General features: G+C 37.0%; 1 protein-coding gene across 1 annotated transcript; it reads left to right on the forward strand.

Moving 5' to 3' along the window:
- The first annotated feature begins 4630 nt into the window (after positions 1-4630).
- AspRS (aspartyl-tRNA synthetase) lies at positions 4631-18462 on the forward strand. Its single transcript, XM_089648376.1, has 13 exons — positions 4631-4707; positions 4999-5130; positions 6790-6961; positions 8290-8419; positions 9585-9762; positions 11112-11256; positions 13126-13277; positions 14438-14604; positions 15156-15271; positions 15884-16038; positions 16656-16767; positions 17205-17264; positions 18219-18462. Exons 2-13 carry the CDS (start codon positions 5014-5016, stop codon positions 18320-18322), a joined length of 1608 nt encoding a protein of 535 aa, XP_089504502.1. The 5' UTR covers positions 4631-4707; positions 4999-5013; the 3' UTR covers positions 18323-18462.
- Positions 18463-22247: the final 3785 nt, after the last annotated feature.

Genomic DNA, 22247 nt, shown 5'->3' on the forward strand with positions numbered 1-22247 from the left:
ATAACTCATAACACCGTCAGCCATCTTGCTTTTTTAAATACCCCACAGCAAAATAAACATAGATAATATATTTTAATTGTCGTTGTCTTTTAACAACCTTGCAACCCAAGTTCAGCAGATAAAATATATTTGTTAGATTGGGCAGGTACCTAACCCAGAGATATTTTTTTACAAAGTAGGTACCTAGCCGGAATAAATATATCATAAAGCAGGTACCCCAGAATAAATGTATTTCGTAGTTAGTTTTTTAAAAAAGATTCCTACCACTTTGCCACCCATTATGGAAGGGAAATAAAATAAATTTAAAGAGAACAAGAAAGACGAGCGGCTTGGTGTTGAATTGTTAATCTAGCCACTCGTTAGGTACATCTCCAGTTTCTTCTTTTTTATTATTTTTTTAATTAGTCCCGCGGAAAATGCTGTTTCACTCCCCCCTCGCCTCCACCTATTCATCCTTGAAGTAATTTTCAGCGGAGTGGGGGTATTTTGAGAGGGGGAGGTACTTAAAAAGAGGAAGTTTTTGTAAATGTCATCCCTTTTAAAAGAATGTTCGTTTTTCTCAGTTTAAATTACAAGCTTTTTAAGGTAGGTACCACGATACTTTTTGAATAGGGTTGTCAAAAGGTTTTTTTTATTTTAAAATATATACGTGTAATTTATTACTTCTTGAGTTACATACAACAATCTTTCATATAATCACGATTAAAAATATATATATATATAGCTTACACGGGACGCCTGGCAGATGTGAAACATTGAAATTAATTTTTATTCAAGGAAGTGAAAAGAAAGTAAACAAGTCTTTATATATTTTTAAATAATATTTTTTTAGTATTATTAACATATAAATACAGAAAAATATTACAAATTAAATATTTATCATCAGTTAGAATAGATCCGTTACCAATTTTAGTGAGAATATATAGAAGCAAACATACCGCACAGAGTTTTAGCGGCCGGCCGGAAAGAACCGACTAGATATGAGGCTGGCTAGCTGAAGCGAATGAAACTAACTAACTTACCATCACGCCTTTTAGGTAGGCAGAGAGGATGTACGCCAAACAACTCGGTCTTGACACACACTCCTTCATACATCGTCTCATATGTATTCCTCTGTTACCCTGACTCTTTAAATGGCTCGACTCAAGTATTTGGTTCACTTGATCGTGCCATGTCTTTCTCGGACATGTCATATATTATTTTTATACTAATTTCTTCGTTTTTTTATTATTTTTATTTCTTGCTAGAGCAATCCCGATGAGTTCAAAAACTCATTGTAGGACGGAAAGAACTCACAATACATAGGTGGGAGTTAATAGGTACAATTCTACATTGGTACATATTTTGATTTTGATTGAACAAAATTATAAGTTTCACGTACAAAATAGTACAAAAAATAGAAAAAATGGAGCTTAAGTAGAACAAACAAGAAAAACAAAAAAGGAAACAAACAGAGATATACCTACACATAAGCGCAAAGGTAGGAATTTACAAAAAGGTATTTACAAAAGGTACCTACAAATACAGGGGATAGAAAATGAGAGAGAAAGAAACAAGACAAAATACAACACGACAAGAATTACGTATTTACGTTTTTTATATGATTTTAAAAAATATTCTCTTAAAGCCTTACATTGAATTTTTTTATATGCTGTCTGTTTGTATACATATCTGGAAGAGAGTTATAGAGTGTGTAGGCAATATAGTTAATAGAGTTTATCCAATATTTTGTAGTGTGTTTAAGAGGAATGCGGATTTTATTGTTATTCCGAGTATTGTGGTTGTGGATGTCTTGATGTTAGTGTGAGTTGATTGTTGGGTAATTTGTATGATGGTGCTTGTGAATTCAAGTTTGGGAAGGACTGTGATTGGAAGGATACCAAATGTTCAAAGCTTCACAGCCCATCGTGGAAACGATGTTGCGATATGATATGACCAGTGAGTTAATCCATAAGCTCCGGAGAGAAAAGTCTGTAGAAATTTAAAATTGCCTGAACTCGTCTTGCCAAAGTTTTCCTGGTTCAGCTAAACCAGGGGTGCGGAACCTTTTCGCCGTCGGGGGCCATTTAGATGTTTGTGGTATCACCCGCGGGCGATGGAGGTGTGTATGAATCCACAATAAATAATTATAACCTTATTTTATCAAGTACTGATTTTTATTTAATTTTTATTGCTCCCCTGACTAAAATTCTTCGAATAAAAAACTTCGTTCACAAATGAGTCTAAATAGAACATTTATAACTTCACTCGGAAAGCGAAAATGGTTTCCCTCGAGTTGCATTTACAGATGAGTCCGAAAATAGAATTTTAAGTTGAATTCTAAACACAAGACTGGCTTAAACTTATGAGTTATTCTACATAAGAGCCCACGAGTTTAAATTATCATACAAACCGAACAAGCAAATGGTTTTCCTCGGAAATTTAAACTCCACTCGGAACGCGCGAACGGTTTCCTTCGAATTGCGTCAGCAGATGAATCCGCAACTGGATTTTGAAGACATCATTCTGAAGATAAAACTGCTTTTAACGTAAGATTGAATCTTTTGTGCGCGTCTACAGCTTTGATTAAAACTACACCCAGCACATGAAGATGGTTTCCTCCGGTTTTTGCTGCACATAATTTGCAACTTGGATTTTATAACTGCACTTCGAACACAATAAGTAGGTACCGATGATTCAATCCAATTTTGTATTTATATTCCTTTCTCGAAAGAATTGAGTTTTTAAACAAACAAAACTATTTATTCAAATTCATATTGCGTATGTACGGACGCAAAAAAATAATGTGTCTTAACATTGTAAAGCAATACCTTGTAAAAGGCGTATTTTAATAAAATAAATTAATTAACGCCATCTATGAACACGTAGACGAGCGTCGCGTTTAACCTTATGCGTCTGCTTATGAATCCACAACTGTAATTTTATCTGTAAGCGAGTCCTCAGTTTAAATAACATTACACTCATCATTTCTTATCACACATTTAATTTATCTTTAGTAAAATAATAAGAAATAAACATAAAAGGTGATGTTGGATCTACTATTTATTTGTGTTCAAGCTGCTTTCTAGTAACGTAGATATAGGTACGTAAGTACCTGTCAGCTATGTTATACCTTTCTCTGGGTATTGTAAAAATTTATCTGAAATACCGTGAAAGAAAAGAAAAAAAAATGTATACCCTTTTTTGTGGTACACCGAAAGTGCTCGCCAGCCGCAGGTTCCCTACCCCTGAGCTAAACAAATTTTGTTGGTCTATCAAATACATAACATTGTTGTGCAATTATACTTTTAATATGTATTGTCATTGTGGCGTGCGTAAATAAGTATTTAAAATTTACGAGAAGTTGTGTTACTTATTTTTTATGTGAATACCGCACAAAAGTGCCAATTACTTGGAACCAATAGACTATGGCGTCCCCGATTAGTGGTATATGCAGAGATGTGCAAAATGGGTATCCAAAACCATTTGAAATGCAAAATGGAAATGGGTCAAAACTTTTCCATTTGAAAATGCAAAATGCAAAATGGGTTTTATAAAAGCATTTCAAATGCAAAATGCAAAATACCTATTTTCAAAATGCATTGAAAATGCAAAATGGTTTCTCAGGTCAAACAATTAAAATAATTATAGAATTTAAAAAAAATTGTCATTTAATATTGGACATCAATGTAGAACAAACATATTACATGATGGTAAATCCAAAAACACCACGACTACAGATTATTAAACTAATGTTGCCAACGTAAAAACATAGAAACTGCTATCTAACATTTAATATTACAGAGTCATGGCCCCATGTTCAGTACCTATTTGAATCAGTATTTTTTGTAATGGTATCACTCAATTGCCAGGGCTCCTACCAGGGAGCAACTTGACAAATGTAAATTATCTCTCATAGCGAGGTTGAGGACCGACTGATATTTGGGGCTTATGAAAAAAAGATGAGTGGAGATAGTTGGAAGAATTTTGCAAAAAGCATTTAAAATGGAAAATGCATTGAGAAAAGCATTTAAAATGCAAAATGCAAAATGGTTTTTAGAAAAGCATTTAAAATGCAAAATGGAAAATACCCATTTTGCATTTTGCATTTCCATTTGAAATGGATTTATTTGAAATAAAGGACATCTCTGGGTATATGGTATATTATTGTGACGCTGAAGAAAGTAGAGAGGGGTAGAGGAAGGTTGGGAAGAAAATGGCTATTCAGATCTGGTCACTAAACACGAATACCTAATACCATTTCATGCAAGGACGAGCGTCTTTTGGAAGTGTTGAGGTTTTTTGAAAAGTTGACGAAGAATTTATTTTATATGTTTGCAACAAATCGTTAACTTATTTAATTTACTAGTTGAATGAATGCACAATTTAAAGTGGTAAGAAACATGAGTAATTACAAATTTCTTGTCCTATGAAATTTTAATTCTGGGCCCTGTTAGGCCCTGTCAATAAAGAAACTTCTGAAATCATTCGGAAAATTGGCAATTTTTTATAAAGTTAAATCCCGTTTTGGTACAACTAGCGACATCCTTGAGAAATTTGTCATAAGTGATTCCAATCCGTGATGCAAACCATTTTTGATCATAAAAAATCACGTATTTATTAGGTTTGGAGCAGTACTTCAAACGTGTCATATTTTTATTTTTAAGTTTTGGTACCGCTCTAGCTGTCACGTTGACCGGTCTGTTTTGAAAGAAAAAATATCTGAAAGTGAGTTATTTGTATAATTAAAGATATTTTTGTAATTAATAATTACTTAAACTGAAGTATTACGTGCTTCCTATTACTTTAATTGGTATCATATTGAACATTGCTTTAAACGGCTTCGAGGTTAGGTTGTAAAACTATTTATATCAGACCACTTGGAGATAAACTTGTTTTTATCTGATAAAAAGTACCGACACAGTGTACCGGGTCTGCCGCAAAGCTCTGTCAACACATTTGTGTCATTTACCCGGCTTTGTGACACATATTTTATATTGATTGTGTTTTTTATTGTAGAATACTTGAATTAAAATGGTTGTTGACGAGAGTACCACCCCGGCTGCTGATGGAGAGTCTGCTCAGAGCAAAAAGGCGGCGAAAAAGTTGGCCAAAGAACTCGAGAGGAAGCAGAAGAAAGCTGAACATAAGGTATGCAAATTAAATTATTATAATACCATGCCTAAAGTGTACAACTCAATGTTAATTTATTGTGTTATTTAGTCATAATATTGCGCAATATTTATCTATTAATGCACAGATAAAATAACTTTCTGATGCAATTTTATGTGAAGTGCCGGTATTAGCTATACATAATGTAGGTTGTACAGCCTCTGTGGCTGAATGCTCAAGGCATTTTTTCTTTCGGTGATTATTTACATAACTGCCAGAATTTTAGGCGCGGATTATGAAACTGCACAAGAGTCCCAACTGCTCCCAACCGTCTGGAGCCAGTGAAACTATGGCAGTAAGAGGAAGAAGACGGTGGAAAATTTCCTGGTTATTCACATCTGGTGACCAAACACGATCAGAGCTAATTTAAACAACGTTTCTATTCTAAATGGTCTTACACCAGGGCGATACTGAGAGTATCTTCCAATCTGGAACATGCCACTACGAGAGCGCCAAACACAAAGTGTTATAGGTACGCGTAGATCTCACCGGTACGATGAGAATATATGCGTGCCTATATCGCTCACCAAACCTTGCAGAATCAGACACTGTTGAGTTGAAAATATCTGTGCAAAACATATGTAAATTCGTATAAACGTTTTAATTCATTCCATGTGCAGAAAAACAGATGCAAGTACGCATTACTCATTCTACATTCAACCTTTTAATTTAATTTTATTTAAAATTAATGCATTCATTTATACTCTTAGTATTGGAGACACAGATTATTCAAACATGATTGTGCATTTAATTACTAATGAGATAATCACAAAAGGTTAACGTGTTTTATACAGTAAATACTGTGTAAAACTAACTAACCACCACATCATTTCATCACACAAAGGTCATCTCCGCATTTTACCTTATTTTCATGACAGATAAGTAGCCCAGTCACTTTAGTAAAGTTGACATTGGTTATTTGGCTTTCACCGTATGTCTTCCCAGGTATCTGAGTTTTCTTTGGGTTCATTTTCTAAATGAGACTTCATCGTAAGAACCTTGATGGGTGCCGGTGTGGCGAGCAAACACAAATGGTAGATACCTTAAATCTAAAATGGACTATCATTGCAGTTCCAGTTACCAGAAATTGATAAGGAAAGGATTCTCTAGATACTTTTGGAACCAGTTCTCGAGATGGCGGGAAAGTTAATCCGTAATCGGTTTGTAATCAATCGATAATAAGTTCCATTTATCAGTGTCGGGTAATTGAAACTGCAGTGACAGTCCGTTTGGGTTTCAGATTAATCAACTCTATTTCTGTGTCGCGAGAATGAACTCGACGCCCGTTCTATACAATTCGCACATCTATGGCACGGTCTATATATGGTACTACTATCTACTCGGATTTCAGGTACGGTGCGTACTTTCGGCGGCGCATCAATTTCTCTTCTCTATGGAATTTTTTCCATGTGTAAAAGTGTCCGATCAAAGAGCGGGTACTCTGGTGAGTAAAGAGTGGGTTGTGTAAAACGATTTATCGACCCATCTCTGCCCCCAACAGCTAATGATGTGGGGTAATGGGATGTGTGTAAGGTGGCAGTTTCCTGTAAATAGACCTGATAGCTCCAATAGTGACTTTATATCCATTATTGACTGAATATTTAATGAACTCATGTCTTGTGTTTCTTTGTGTTACAGGCAGCAGCTGCTCCCCAAGGAGCTGAGGAGACCACCGAGTCGGAGGACTACTCCGTGGGGAAGTACGGAGTGACCAAGCTGATCCAGTCCACCGGGGAAAACCGTGACCGTGTCTACACTGACATCAAGGACTTGGACGGAGGATTCGCCGGGAAGGAGGTGTGGATTCGAGGTGAAATTCCACATTATTATTCTTCACGAGTCGTTTCCTCATTGCCGAGATTGGTGGAAAAGGTTCTTACATTCCTCGCGGTTCTGCGCTGCGTGGAGAGCCAAGGACACACATTCTGGATGTCTGTGATACTTGATAATTTTTTGGTTTTTTTAAAGTAAGACAAATATTCCCAGGTTACGAATAACCTGACAATATTTGAAAATCTCCTTCTACCATAAACGGAAAATGTTGCTTGCGTTGTGATGGAGGACTTAGCCAGCCGAGGAATTGAACACACTACGCCTAGTGTTGTAGCGCCCTTCGTGGCAGCCGGACGCGCCCTCGCGTACTCCAACCGCTTTGTGTTATTTTTAGTATTTTCAAGGGAAATGAGGCAACATACCTTTGAAATTATTTTGTAAATCGGTCAATCAACATTTTAAATTCACTTAAATATTAGTAATCCGAACTTTATAGTAATGTGATTAGAGTGCAGTGAGTTAAAAATGAATAATCGAAAATTCTGCTAAAAATATTCGAAATTCGATGAAGTTGAATTTGGGACGAGGATCGGTAAGTGTAGGTACGCCAGATGTTTTCAATGGAATTCTTGGAAACTCTGAAGGCCATAAGAAATGTTTATTTAAGCCCAGGGTAATTTATTATCCTGCCCGTCGCCTTTTATTGCGGTCACAATGCACTACTAACACAATCACCAGGAACAAGATTACATGGAGATGAATGATGGCCTTGCCGAACGTCACAGCGGTGCTGCCAAGGTCTGTTATCTGTGTGAGGATACTGTATCAGCGCTTAATTAGCAGCTGACACATACCTGGACGGATGACGAACCTCGTGCTGGCACTGTTGGTGGACGCGGTGCCCTCTCTCGCTGCAGCAGCTGCTCCAGTTTCCTCACCACCTAGGATTCTTGCTGCAGAGTCTCCATCTTCTATATTCGTATCACCTGTTCCTGTACTTCATCACCTGTTCATGTACTTCATTTTATTTAACTTAATTTCACTTATTTTTGTAATATTTATATTTTTTAATACCTCCATCAACTGTAAAGTGCCCCCGAGGTGATATCTCACAAAAGCGGCGCTATACAAATTATCCAATAAATAAATAAATACGCCTGGGTGGGACCCAAACGCGATGTCAACTCAGCCACCGACCGGTCAACACATCTTCCTCTGCTTCTCCTTCTTTCCACTTTGCCAGTGAACGTGAGTTTCCAGATTTGAGTTCTCAGTTTGGTGGGCAACATGGCCAAAGTATCTTATAACCTATTTTGAATGGCTAGATCTTGTAGCTATTACCTTATGAGTGTGTTCCCTGCCCAGGTCGCCTCCACACCTCCCGCGCCAAGGGAAAGCAGTGCTTTGTGGTGCTGCGTCAGCAATCCTCCACGGTGCAGGGACTGGCCGTGGTCACCGATACCGTCAGCAAGCAGATGGTTAAGTTTGCCGGAGGGTGAGAAATATACTATATCTATAACTTATATGTATTTTGAAAAGGGAGTCAGTTACCTATGTAGAATTAGAATTTGATCTTTCAAACTTCCAAGCAAGTGCCCTATCATAATAAACATAAAAAACCGTCCAGACGCTGGCTTAATAATACTATCAGATGACTTATGAATTTATGACGGACAATTGCTAATCGGAACTCTAATGAGTCATGGAGAAATGGTCCTTCGATAAACTTTGAAGCATTTGCTTCTGTTTTTCTTATGGAAAAATAAACTCCAGAAAAAATTGGCGTACCATAATAAGGAACCACTATTTTCAGCTTCCAATGTCATTTCCAACCCAAATATATGCCATGTTATTTGGTTATCAACTTTAGATTGTAGAACTCCATTTAAATTTTTTTTGTTCTATATTTAGTAATATTATTTTATTTATTAAAAAAAAAATTATTCATAAATAAGTTAATCACACTGTCTATAAGAAGGCGAAACAGCTGTCACGCATAAAAACAATTACACGGTCGAACTTGTCTATAAATAATAAACAGTTTTTTATAAATTAAATAATAACATTTCTGTTATTTTCTGTTTCTAAAAAAAAAAAGAAAATACACAGATTTAGGAAATTAGATTAAAAGAATTTGCCATTTTCAGACTATAAAAATATTACCATTTTTTTATTTCGGCTACTGGCATTATACCTAGCTCTGTCATTCAAAATTTAGGCGTATTAAATCAATCAAAGAATTTATGTATAAAAATGCAAAAATCAGTCATTTTAAATACATGTATGATTCCGAAAGATTTTTTAAATATGTATATTGAGGGAACAGTAGAATTTATAGGTCCAGTTAGGAGTTCTACCGAGCCGAACCTTCTGATATGAAAATATCTGGAGTCGGTGAATTATTTTCCCATTTGATCTCTGGTGAGTTGACGTGTTGTTCTTGTATTGTTTTGTATTTATTATGCTTATATAATGCACTTGCATAATGTGGATTGACTAGATGATCATTTGTCGAAAATTGTGTGGAAGGGTTTAGTTTTTCCTGTGCGGAAGATTTAACCCGGACATAAAGTCGGTAAAATAAAACCGAGTTGCGGGCCCACCTTTTGCTCCATCAACAGTGTTTAACTTTCATTGAATAAATAATCCTCCTTTTCCAGCATTTCAAAGGAGTCCATTGTGGACGTGTTGGCGCAGGTGGTGCGAGTTGCGGTGCCAGTTGAGTCGTGTACGCAGAAGCACGTGGAACTGCACCTTTCGCAGATGTTCCTCATCTCCGCTGCCAAGAGCCAGCTGCCTCTCCTTCTGGAGGACGCTTCGAGACCTGAGAAATCTGACGTGAGGATACATACTAAAAACCATTTTCCTCTGATCTTTCCCTCCATATGAAAACTGTCACAAATCAATGTTATATGTTCACTGAAATCAAGGAAATATCTTTAAATTTGCTGTTGTCACTATCAACTGTCAAAATTCTAATCAGAAGATTTTTACTGCTTTGTATATCGATTAGATTAACGCCTTTTAATGATTATTTATTGACGGCTAGTACTAATAAAAGTTTAAGAAATTATATATACATTTATGACGGACAATTGCTAATCGGAACTCTAATGAATCATGGAGAAATGGCCCCTTGATAAACTTTGATACATTGCTTCTGTTTTGTCTATATCTTCATGTATTGAAGTTTCTGTATTCAAAAAAGGATAAATATGTATGTATTTCTGTTAATTTAAATTATTGGGCGACAGATTATTGATCCGTTCACTGTACAAGATTTGTTGTGTTCCCACAAACAGTTCTCCAACTCGTCGTGGAAGAAGATTTTAAAGAATAGGTTCTTTATATTAAATCAGGGATTTATTCAATACTTCGCGTATTACAATAGTGACTCGATAGTCGACCTAACTAGGAGCTGGCTAAATGAGATCTGAAAACACCAAGTTTGTCTGGGAGCATTCTAACTGGTCCTGGCGACTACTGGCCACTAGCTGCCATCTTGCGGACTTTCAAGCAAGCTCTTTGCACTGCCCTCTATGAGTGCATCTGTGAAGCTCTTACTTCCCAACATTTATTAACATTCTTAACATTTGGGAAGATAGGTGTATAAAAATGTTTTAAAGTTATTTAAATAGTGATTAAATATATCTACTTGTTAGAAATTTCATTCAATAACACCATTGTTATGTTCTGCCGTGTGGTATCTTTAATAAGTCATGATGTCGACTACGGCCGAAGTTCTCAGGTATGTATAAGCGATAGCATTCCAATAGAGTTACGCAGTATGTTAGGTATTGCAAGATTTGCATAAGTTTCTAGGTAAATTTAATCATCGCCTCGAGTAAGTCCAAATGGTACATGAACCTTGGATAAGTTCCATGCATCCACATGAAGATACATCTGAGGATTTTCTTCTGGATTTGTTCCAGTGTGTTTAACTTGGTGTTTTTAGTTTGAGTTCATACACCACTATCATACTCAGCTTTCGTATAGTGGTTGTGAGAGAGAGGAGGAAGAAAGAATCTGGAATGTTCCAAAATGCCCAAAAAGCCCAAAAATTTGAAAATGTGAGACGAGAGGTGGTTGCCGGGGGTTTGTGGTGGCCGGTCTTACTTTCTCCCGCTGAGACAATTCACAGTGGCAAGTAAGGAGGTTGGTAACTATAAACTTGTATGTTGTAACAGGATCCCGAGGCGCTGAAGATCCGTGTGAACCAGGACACCAGGCTGGATAACCGGGTGCTGGATCTCAGGACCCCCGCCAACCAGGCCATCTTCAGGCTGGAAGCTGGTGTCTGCAAGCTCTTTAGGGATATACTCACCGATAAAGGTACCCAACAAACACTTTCATTCTTCTTGTTCTAATGTTAGGCTGCATGAACACAGAATAGAGTAGTTCTTCTGTGAAATCGTACCTCCGAATATTAATACAGAATCATATAAACGGCTAACTGTGGTTTAAAACCAATTAATCCACCTATCATCTCACCGTTTATCATATATTTTAAGGTTTGTAAAAAAATATATTTTAAATCCTAAAATTTATAAAGTCGCGAATTCTGTATGTTATTACCGAAATTGCTCTACATTTTACTTATTTAAGGCAATATTGAATATTACTATTTTTGTATGTTGTCTACGGTCAATCGGTGGAAATTTCTACAGTCATCGACGTGATTAATTTGTTCGGCTTTACGAACAAACAGCTATTACTCAAAGAATCAATTTGTTTGCTTTTGGGAAAAGCTCATATGGTCTCGTAGAAATCATTATGTCTCCCTTGCTGTGATAAATATATCTAAACGGTGTTAGAAAGAGAAAACACCATGCTTTATGTTCAAATCTAGAAGTTTACCACACAAGAATTAAAATGCACACCTTTATGAAACCAAAGGTTCTGGCTGCGATTTGAGAAAAACTTATAATATTTGTTAATTTTTTATTAATTATTTTTATATGAAATAACAAAAAAGTAAGGTGGCAGTAATGTTGATAATACATTTATTCTAATAAAAAGTGTGTATTGTGTTTGTGTGTTTGTATTAAAAAATTATATGTTTTTTTCTAATAATAAAATTTGAATGCGTATTTCATCACCTTTCTAAAACAGTTTTTAGTTTTCGGATACGTTCAGAAATATTCCATTTATTTAGACTTTATTGCATAGCGGAAATACATACGAATTCTGACAGAATATGCCAGAGGTCTGAGGGTTAAAATAAAATATTTGAAATATGTACCTGTTCACTATTCTATATGAGGGTTATCACTCGTTGTTGGTTTATAGAGATTGTATTTGGTCCTTCTTGAGAGGGATCTATTTAAATCAATTTTTAGTAGTATCTGTTGGTCAAGGTGGGTGATATGCTGTAACGTCAAAGAATTGTGCATGTTTGGATTGCCAGGGTAGTGCCCGATTATTGTTTTGTTGAGAGTTTTTTTCGGGTGGCTGCCCTGCGATCGGTTGGACGGGCGAGCAAAAATAACGCGGGTAGATATAGATCGGAACAAGACGCGAGACGACGATTCCGCGGTGCGCGTGGCGTTTGGCGAGAAAGAAGGGATATTGAAAAATAGTGAAAAAGATCGCGCGGATACCTTGAACTTATCCTTCGGAGACTTTCCGTTTAAATTTACAAAACATAAAACCAACGTTTCGACTCCTGTGTGAGATCGGCCTGTGCTTGTTCGAGTGTTGTGGCTTGAAGAGATGAAAATATACAATCGGTTGTTTGAAAATAAAAATGGTTTTATTTGTGAGTGGTTTTGAGGGGTAATTCCTTGGAGACTGCACTGGATTGCCAAGCATGCTGTTGAGGTGACGCAAAGATGAAGCATCATTGTCCCTTTAAACGTTCAATGGATGCTGATTAATTGAGGATGGCTTCGCGCACTCCACCCCACGAATCTCTACCCGGAGCTAACTCAAACGGATTTCGCGGAGACCTGTCGTCCTGCTCACCGCTGGCGGACTCTCCAAACACCTTCAGACATGACAGCATGATCAAGGTTCTTCAATGCTTTTACACATTATGTCTTCTTGCCTTAGCCCCATAATAGCCCTGGTGATTGACAAGGGTCCATGCTCATCAGACGCTCATCAGACGGGACATCAGACGTGACATCAGACGTGACAATGCACTTCTTTTAATACTCTGCTTCTGAAATATGTGATAAAATGAACTGTTTGTGTTTCCAGGTTTTGTGGAGATCCACACCCCCAAGATCATCTCAGCTGCCTCTGAGGGGGGCGCCAACGTGTTCACCGTGAGCTACTTCAAGGGCTCCGCCTACCTGGCCCAGAGCCCCCAGCTCTACAAGCAAATGGCCATCGCTGCCGACTTCGACAAGGTAACATTGTAATGTAATATTAATTTACTTAAACGTATCAGACTGGAGAGTGGCTCAGCTATTTTAAATCCTCTCAAGTTTTGGTACCTGCTTGTTGGAAAGGGTCCAATAAAAGTTTTTTAGACTTTTCTACAATGGGAAATGCGACCACTATGAGCGGCTGTATATAACTAACTTTCTGCTGGGCATGCTCCAATCTCACTCCCTGCTGCAACTCGGAAAGGAAGAGGTATATCGCCACCTACTTCCTGAGATACTTAACAACTAAAATATCAAAGAAACAAAAGCATAAATTCCTGATGACTATCGAAGAAAGTATAACCAAGCCAATCTTCTACCTGGGTCCCTAGCACGGTCGATCAATAAAACCCTATATCAATACGATATTGACTAAATCTGTCATCGATTAACGTAAAATGTTCCGACTGCCAGTAGACAAAAGCCACCTAATTTTATCTCAACCTCCGAGGTGTCAGATAAGCTACGGTTAACTGTCAATACATACAATTTTGTTAATAATGTCGTTCGGTATGTAAAATTACTGATTTATTAACGAACGGAGGTGAACTAACGAATCTCGTAGAATTGAAAGATGTCGTATACAAGATCAATTGAATCTGTTTGAGCTAGGAGAAGCAGAATCCAGAAAGTTGTTCAGAATATCATGAGTTATGGTTAAAGTACTTCACTGACCATATAACTCCCTTTATAGTGTCAAAAATATGGCCAATATACAAAAAAGGGAGTATATTTCAATTCGAAAATGTCAATTTATTCATATGTACGTAGCAGTTAGGAATGTTGATTCATAGACAATACCCACCAGTGTTGCCAGCGTAAAACGTTTTCTTATTTATTTCATTGTCAATATCGGCTTGCCTCTCAACACGCCTAACGTCGTCAGTTAAGCCTGTCGATTGGATATTAATTCGACTGTGCTAAACCCTTTGATGTCCCTGATAAAATACATTTTTTAAACTAACGCACAATGTAAAGCTCTATAAATAATACTAAATTCACTACGGTGTTAACATGTGCATATCAATGTAACCTGTAACGCAATGACATCTAACAAAACCAGTCAATAAAGGAATGTTTTGACATACAGACATGCTATCTTTATCATCTACGCAGGGCTTTAAAGTAGTGGTTGGTTGCAGGTGTTCACGGTGGGCGCCGTTTTCCGGGCAGAAGACTCCAACACGCATCGCCACCTGACGGAGTTTGTGGGTCTGGATCTGGAGATGGCCTTCAAGTTCCATTACCACGAGGTGCTAGACACCATCGGGGAGACCTTCACCGCCATGTTCAGGGGCCTCCGTGATAAGTGAGTCGATGAACCCATGAATGTTAGACCGCAGTTCTTTAACAAACTTCACCAGGATTATCATTGGATGTTGGGCTATAATGTTAGTTTATTGTCAACTTGGAGAAGATACAACTTTGAATGCAGAGGACACTATATTAAAAAGGCTTCATATTGCATGATTACAGTTGCTATATTATCCTCTATTTTACAAGGCTATACAAATTATCCAATTATTATTATTGATTTTGAAAGGCAGTAAATGAGATTCAAAAATCCTACGATTATAACATTGCGTGATTTTTCTGGGGTCTGCCCTAGTACAATATAGCAGACCCCCAGTTTTGAGATCCAATTGGTTCCCCAACAATGTTAGTGAGGAGTACATAATCACAAAGCTATAAACTAAACAGCGACTGCAGCCTGGTTTGCAAACCTCGTTCCCGGCCTGTCTTTTGCTCCAGTAACAGTGTTACTTTTTTCATATAATGATATTTTTTAATAGAGCCGTTACCAGTACGAACCATACTTTCGTAGAGCTTAGTGACTGAACATTTGAATTTTAATTGCAGCTACGCAGCGGAGATTGCTGCCGTTGGACAGCAGTACAACGTGGAACCATTCAAGTTCTTGGATCCTCCCCTGAGACTGGAGTTCTACCAGGCCGTGGAAATGCTCAAGGAAGCAGGTTCGTAGATGTCTTTTACAACTGCTGTGACTTTGTTACATGATAGTAGTTTGTGACGGCTTTAGTTTGACGAGCCCCCGAAGGGCACAGTTACTCCAATAACCCCGAGGACTTTGGCCTTTCTTCCTAAGGGGATGTATGCAAATATCTGTTGCTCAATTCAAGTATCTTGGCGCTTACCGCCATGCATCTGCGCAAAACAGCTACCACAACTGTTTTGTTGCAAATGAGGTTGTGAAAGCATTCTAGTCACGAGGTTTTAAGAATACAACATTGATTAGTTGCTACATGTATGAACTGTGCGCAACAAGTTGTTTGCGAGGTGAGTATCAGATATTTGAGTGTATCCCTATGGAAGAAAGGCCTATTACTTCTGATTAACTATACTACAAGGGATAGAAACAATAATCTAATCTCCTTCAATGGATGCAATCTTCGTGATGATTTTTCTATTACTTGACATAGCCTTATAGTGACCACCAGACACAGGGGGCTCCTGCGAAATGAGTTATTTGATCCTCTCACGAGCTGAAGGTACCTACTAAACTTGCGTAATAAGTACATATTCTATTAAATAGAATAAACGGAGGTTTTTAAATGTTTTGTGTTCAGGTGTGACAATAGGCAGAGAAGATGACCTCTCCACTCCGGATGAGAAGTTCCTAGGCAAGCTGGTGAAGGCCAAGTACGACACGGACTTCTACATGCTGGACAAGTACCCGCTGGCCGTGAGACCTTTTTACACAATGCCCGACCCCACAGAAAAGGTAAATTCCATCAGATTCAATAAGACGCCATGGAGTCGCAAATATTGCATGCGAATCAGTTTGTGTCTTTACTGTAGACTAGTAATCAATGTTTTACACAATTATTGAGGCAGCTGTGGTTAACAGTTAGAATTGTAAAGGGATTCTGACTTACCCTCAGTCTTTTCAGTTGATATTATGGCCTTGAGGGACACTGCTGGTTATCACTGCACAAGCTTCTGTAATAGACTTGAATTAAATGCACAGAAGGAACATGTTCACTGTACCGGTTTTATTAACGGACTGGAGATGTATAATAAATTGTTGCAACACATATGGGTAACTGGTAATTCGGTGGAGGAATGCTGGAACTCCGTTAAAGGGACATGCATCATATATTTGTGTCAACATGCTATTTTCGCTGTCCGAGGATATAGAAGAATATTAAGGTTTATGTACAGCAGAAGACTAACTGCGATCGTAACCATCTTCCCTTGTCCTTTGGCTTCAACAACATCATCTGTTACTAGAAATGGAGAATTAGCAGATGTTTGATGCTAAGCACATCTCGGATCTTTAAAACCATATTGTAGGTTTGATCGCTTGGAAGATAATTTAAAGATGTTTGTTATTTGCAGATTTCTTCTAACTCCTATGACATGTTCATGAGGGGAGAGGAGATTCTGTCCGGGGCCCAGAGAATCCACGACCCAGACTTCTTGACGGAGAGAGCTAAACATCACCAAATCGGTAAGCATCGTAATTAAAGGATAAAGTACACAAATCTTCGTACTTATCTTTACATTGGATTAAAAATATAAGTAGGTGAATAAAGAGGGCTGTGGCATTTAGGTTGTGAGGGGCCAGCATTTTTCTCCGGTATCCATAGACGCTGGAGGCAGGACTGATGTGGGCTTCCATGATGAGGATTCTCCCGGAGTTGTTTATCCTTTGCCTCGTTCCTGACACCCTGGATCTTATAAGTGCTGCAAAACCGAAAACTCGCCATTCCATGATGCACTGGAAGGCCAAACATTATGCGGAAGGCGTTATTGTATTGGACACAAAAGCCTTTATATACTGCTCTTTTTGTAGTTTGTACAAAGTTGCTCAGAAGGCTTGGAAGAGCGTCCTTTTTACAGCGGTACCGCAAAGGCGCCAATTAATGCTTTTTATTATCATTATAGATATAACCAAGATTGCTGCCTACATCGACTCCTTCAGACTGGGATGTCCCCCTCATGCTGGTGAGTAACAAAACTTACTTAACTCTTTGCACGCGGTCGTATCAACTGTTGTTACGGCAAAAAGTCTATACTCACACGCGGCTGTATCAACAGTTGATACGGAGACTTTGACGGCCGATATTCCAGCGCTCTTTCGTCATAAATGTATTTCTTGCTCACTTGGACATTCGTAGAACTATCACGATGCTGACATCTACAAGAATTTCTCAAAAATAAAATTGTATTTCATAAAAAAAGATCGATAATCAAGTGCGCCTCTTCGCGCCTTTTAGTCCTTTAGTTTACATTTTTGTCAACGGATTGCGTTAGTACTAGTACGTCATTCACAACTTTTCATAATTAAAAATGATAAGTGATCATGGTGTCCCACTTGTGTCTATCAGCAGTGGCCTAAGTACACACACGCCGAGTGAATGGCGGGACCACATTCAAAAGATATGGCACGTCTTTGTATGAAATTTTATGTTTTTGTTTTTATAAACATCTAAGAGTGTCCACACACGAGGATTTGTTTTCATATTGTGGATAATAATCTGTTTTGTCTATATAGTTCAATAAATCATGTCAGAATGCTATAATTTGACATTTAATTGCGTGCATAGGTATTTGAAAATATGTGCCGCATACGGGTATAGATAAAACGGAGCAAATTAACGCATTCAAAAGGTTAATGTCCTTGTAATAAAAGTGAAGTCTCATAAACTATACTGCATCCAGTCAGACTCTCTCGAACCATCACCTTGCCCTGCAGTGGGAGGATGGATTCAAATGTCCGTAACTCCTGGACACACTGACCCCCTCAACCTTTTTCCTTTCTTTCCCAAAGAGGGTCGAGGAAATTTTCATCACGGCCTCCTGTAGGGTTTTAATAAAAATAAATCTTTTAGAGGACGATACTGTTAATTCACAGCAAAGCTTATGCAATATGAAATAAAATTCTTTTCTACTTTCCAGGTGGCGGAATTGGCCTTGAAAGGGTAGTGATGCTGTACCTTGGTCTAGACAACATCCGAAAGACGAGCATGTTCCCCCGCGACCCCAAGCGCCTGACCCCCTAGATGCGGAAACCTGATCAAACAATAACCTAGCAATAACTACGTTACTGTTATTTTGAGCCATACAGATTTCTAATGAATTTTTAACGCACTGAAACATTTAAAAACTTTTATATTCTCAATAAATTTAACGAAGAAATAAATTTGTTTTCATTATTTTTTTATACTAACTGTACCCCGCCACTCGTTGCTCTGGCTCAGTTTGTCTGTGCGGATAGAAAAACAATAGAGTGTTTTGCTTTTACATCCAACAGAAGAACAATTTTTTTTAAAAGCATGGTTTTATCTGTTACAAGTGACACCTATATAATATAGTTATACAAAAACACATGCGTATTTGAATGCAACATTGTGTCATAATTTCAAAGCAATCGGTGAAGAAATTTCGAAGATTAAAGATTTTGAACAAACATTTTTATTTATATAGATTTTATATTTTATATTGGCTCCGCACAGGAACTATGTGTTCTTACAATATTAGATCTGTATTGGGTAAGGCACACTGTAGGAATAATTTTAAGAACTATTAACACTGAATTACCATTTTTTTAAAGTTTGTTATACGAGTAGTTAAGCGCACTTGAAGTGAAATGACACTAAACTGCGCTATATAAATTCTATGTTATTATTATTTAGTTAAAGGCGATGCCATACGTAGTAATGCAAAATCATGTGTTTTTGGTTTGAAATTGTCGCCTAGAAATGTTTCAGATGCTTTAAATAAATACTGCGAGTAGAATACATCTTGGCCTTTGAAATAATCGAGTATTTTTTAGATAAGTCTTTTTATAAGCCCAGAAAAAAATAATGTAAAGGCCTATGAAAACTGCTGTAAAGTTCAAAATCTCCTACTTACGAACCCATTTTCGGTTATGATTTTATTGTATAATGTAGAAAATTAAGTTATTTATAAAATGATAGGAAAAAAATTAAATATTTATGCCTGAACATCCACAAAATAAAATAAAAGGCACTTTTTGGCCATGTTTTTTCTTGCATAAATCAAAACAGGCGGATGGTGTTAAGTGGGAATTTGAACCTTATCACCATCTACGTAAAGGTTGTTATTGATAGCGGCTCAATTTAAAATATTACACGACGTAGTGCATCGCCTTAAGTTACTATATATACCTACCATTTTAGAACATACCTAAAGGTGCAGATAGAACCATATGCAACTACCTAGGGCATAATAATTCATTGCTTTTGGTTCTAACTACATTTCCCTAAAGCCATTCTAAAATAAAGCCATGTTCTAATTAAATATTTTTCTTTAAAATATTTTTAACTAAAATTGAACATCAAAATCAGAAAAAATATATTATGAGAGTTCGTCTTCGCAAACTTTGACACATGGCAAGACGAAGTTAGAACCCTGTCCAACTAAAGTGAAGAACTACACTGTGCCTCTTAAAAACTATCAACTGTCAGATACAATTAAAATGGCAATTGCAAAAGGTTCAGTGATGTTAGAACCTTGTAAAATAAACGGAAGCCAAAAACTTGATATTAGAACTTTGTCACACAAGTATCAGCAGAAAGACAACATAGATTGCTCAAGTCATTTTGGTTCCAGAAATTAGCAAAAGAAATGGTTTTGCGTTCAAAGATCATTTTTGAAAAAAATGTCAATGTTAGAACCTTGTCCAACTGAGGTTGACTTTTTTTTTTTTTTTTGTATTAGGCAATTCACCCTAAAGAGAGTGCTTTGTGCCGATTGGGTTAAGATATATGGTTAAACTGATGTGAATTATCTATAAGAGGACTGGACATAATATCATATATTAAAGTCATTCAAATCTATAAACTTATAAAGAATAGAATATACGCGAGAGTTGTTGAGAGACAGCAAATATGGAATACTAAGGGGAGACTGGTGGGTGATTTTAATAAGCAATCGATACATGCCCTTGAAAGAAGAATGGTTTTTACAATTGAAGAAGACATGGTCAAGAGTCTCATCCTCCACACCACACTGGCATAATGAACTTTCGAGTACCCGAATTTTAAACAAATGAGTTGCAATAGAGCAGTGGCCAATTCTCATTCTCGAGATACAGGAAATAAATCTTTTGGACTTTTTTATTCCGTGGAACCAGGGTTTACTTGGAATATGATTTTGTATTCCAGCATAGAAAGATCCAGTTTGAGTTTTCGTGATTGTCCAATTTTCTTCCCAGGAACGAGACATGTTGGATTTAAGAATAGAGAAGACGTCAGAGACAGGAATTTTAAAATCTAAAGGAATAGAACCAGATACAGTTCCAAGTTTAGCGAGAGAATCAGCTTGCTCGTTACCCTCAATTCCTAGATGGCCAGGCACCCAAACCAGTATTGTCTCAAACATAGATTCGTTTAAAGAATCGAGGATGTTTTTAATATTACAAATAACATAGTCTTCTGGACTTCGAACGATATTAGAGGAAATTTTTAATGCTGCACTTAGAGAGTCAGTACACAGTAAGGCTCGACGAATATTGAGGAGTTGGATTTGAAATAAAGCTTGTTCAATTGCGAAGCATTCTGCAGTAAATATGGAAATTTCTTTAGGCAATTTATAAGACAGATTAACATTGAATTCAGGAATATATACCGATGCGCCACATTCTTTGTGGTCGGATTTGGAACCATCTGTGTATATGAGGGAAAATCCAGGAAACTTTGAAAATATAAAGTTTTTAAAATGTTCTTCAACATTTTGAAAGTTATTAGCTGATGATAAAATGTTCGTCCGGAAGTCAGAAATTATTACGTTTGGGATAAAATTAATAGCATTAAACGGGGTACTGTAAATAGGAAGGATTGGATCATCTTGTAGATTTTGAAGGTTAGAAGACAGAGATCTAAATGATAGAAAACTTTTTAATAAGAGAGGGAACCGATCTCTATCTATTACCCTCCTTCTGTTATTCAAAATACTGAACAAACGATCGAGACTCTGTTCCAATGAGTGACGCGATAAAGATAACGCTTTGAAGATATATCTATCCGCGAGGTATTGTCTTCTCAAAAATAAGGGAGGATCTACACATTCTATCTGAAGAGCATTAATTGGAGAAGATTGCATTGCCCCAATAATCATTCTGAGCCCTTTTGATTGGATTCTTTCAAGTTTCTTATCCAGATATTTAGGAAGTGGGTCGAAAAGAAATGTGCCATAATCCAAGTGGCTTCGAACGAGGGAATTATACATTAGTTTAAGAGTAGTAGGATGGGATCCCCACCATACTCTGGAAACAGCTCGCATCATATTAAGCCCCTTTTCACACTTAACAGAAACGTTCTGAATATGCGGGAGCCAGGAAAGCTTATGGTCCAAAAGCAGGCCAAGAAATTTTATTTGCTTAACGATTTGAAGGGGGAAATTATCAAAAGAGACTGTAAAGTGAGGCAGTTTTCTTTTGCGAGTAAAAGCCACTACCTTGGTTTTAGAGGTAGCTAAATTCATTCCATTTGTCAACATCCAAACTTTAATATTATGTAAGGCCAAATTTAATTCCTTCGCAGCATGTGATAAATTTTTGTGAGATAAATATATGAGAAAATCGTCCGCAAAATAAAGTCGCTTAATAGACGAAGGGATTACAATGTCTAAATCACTAATATAAATATTAAATAATAATGGACTGATTACAGACCCCTGGGGTAGCCCTTTCCAAAGTTTGCGCTTCAATATGTTTGAGGAAGAGTGGATAATAATGGATCTGTCTGTTAGCAAGTTGATAATAAATTGAACTAATTTTATAGGGATTTTTATTTTAATTAATTTTTCCTTCAAAACATCAATTAATACATCGTCGTAAGCTGAAGAAAGATCTAGAAATGTGGCCAATGTACAAGAGTTAAGGGATTGAGAAATACGGATATCTGTTGTTAACAAACTTAAATTATCCATAGTAGATTTCTTTTTCCGGAAGCCGTATTGATT

The sequence above is a fragment of the Hesperophylax consimilis genome, chromosome 27, assembly GCF_061612785.1.
Source record: "Hesperophylax consimilis isolate HC1 chromosome 27, BYU_Hcon_1.0, whole genome shotgun sequence".
In the NCBI taxonomy this organism is placed as follows: domain Eukaryota; kingdom Metazoa; phylum Arthropoda; class Insecta; order Trichoptera; family Limnephilidae; genus Hesperophylax; species Hesperophylax consimilis.

Excerpts from the sequence above, each read along its gene's own strand:
- AspRS (XM_089648376.1), top strand. The coding sequence starts at position 5,014 with ATGGTTGTTGACGAGAGTACCACCCCGGCTGCTGATGGAGAGTCTGCT. Across the intron at positions 11,257-13,125 it reads GGATATACTCACCGATAAAG|GTTTTGTGGAGATCCACACC; the intron begins GTACCCAACAAA and ends TTGTGTTTCCAG. Across the intron at positions 17,265-18,218 it reads GGGATGTCCCCCTCATGCTG|GTGGCGGAATTGGCCTTGAA; the intron begins GTGAGTAACAAA and ends TCTACTTTCCAG.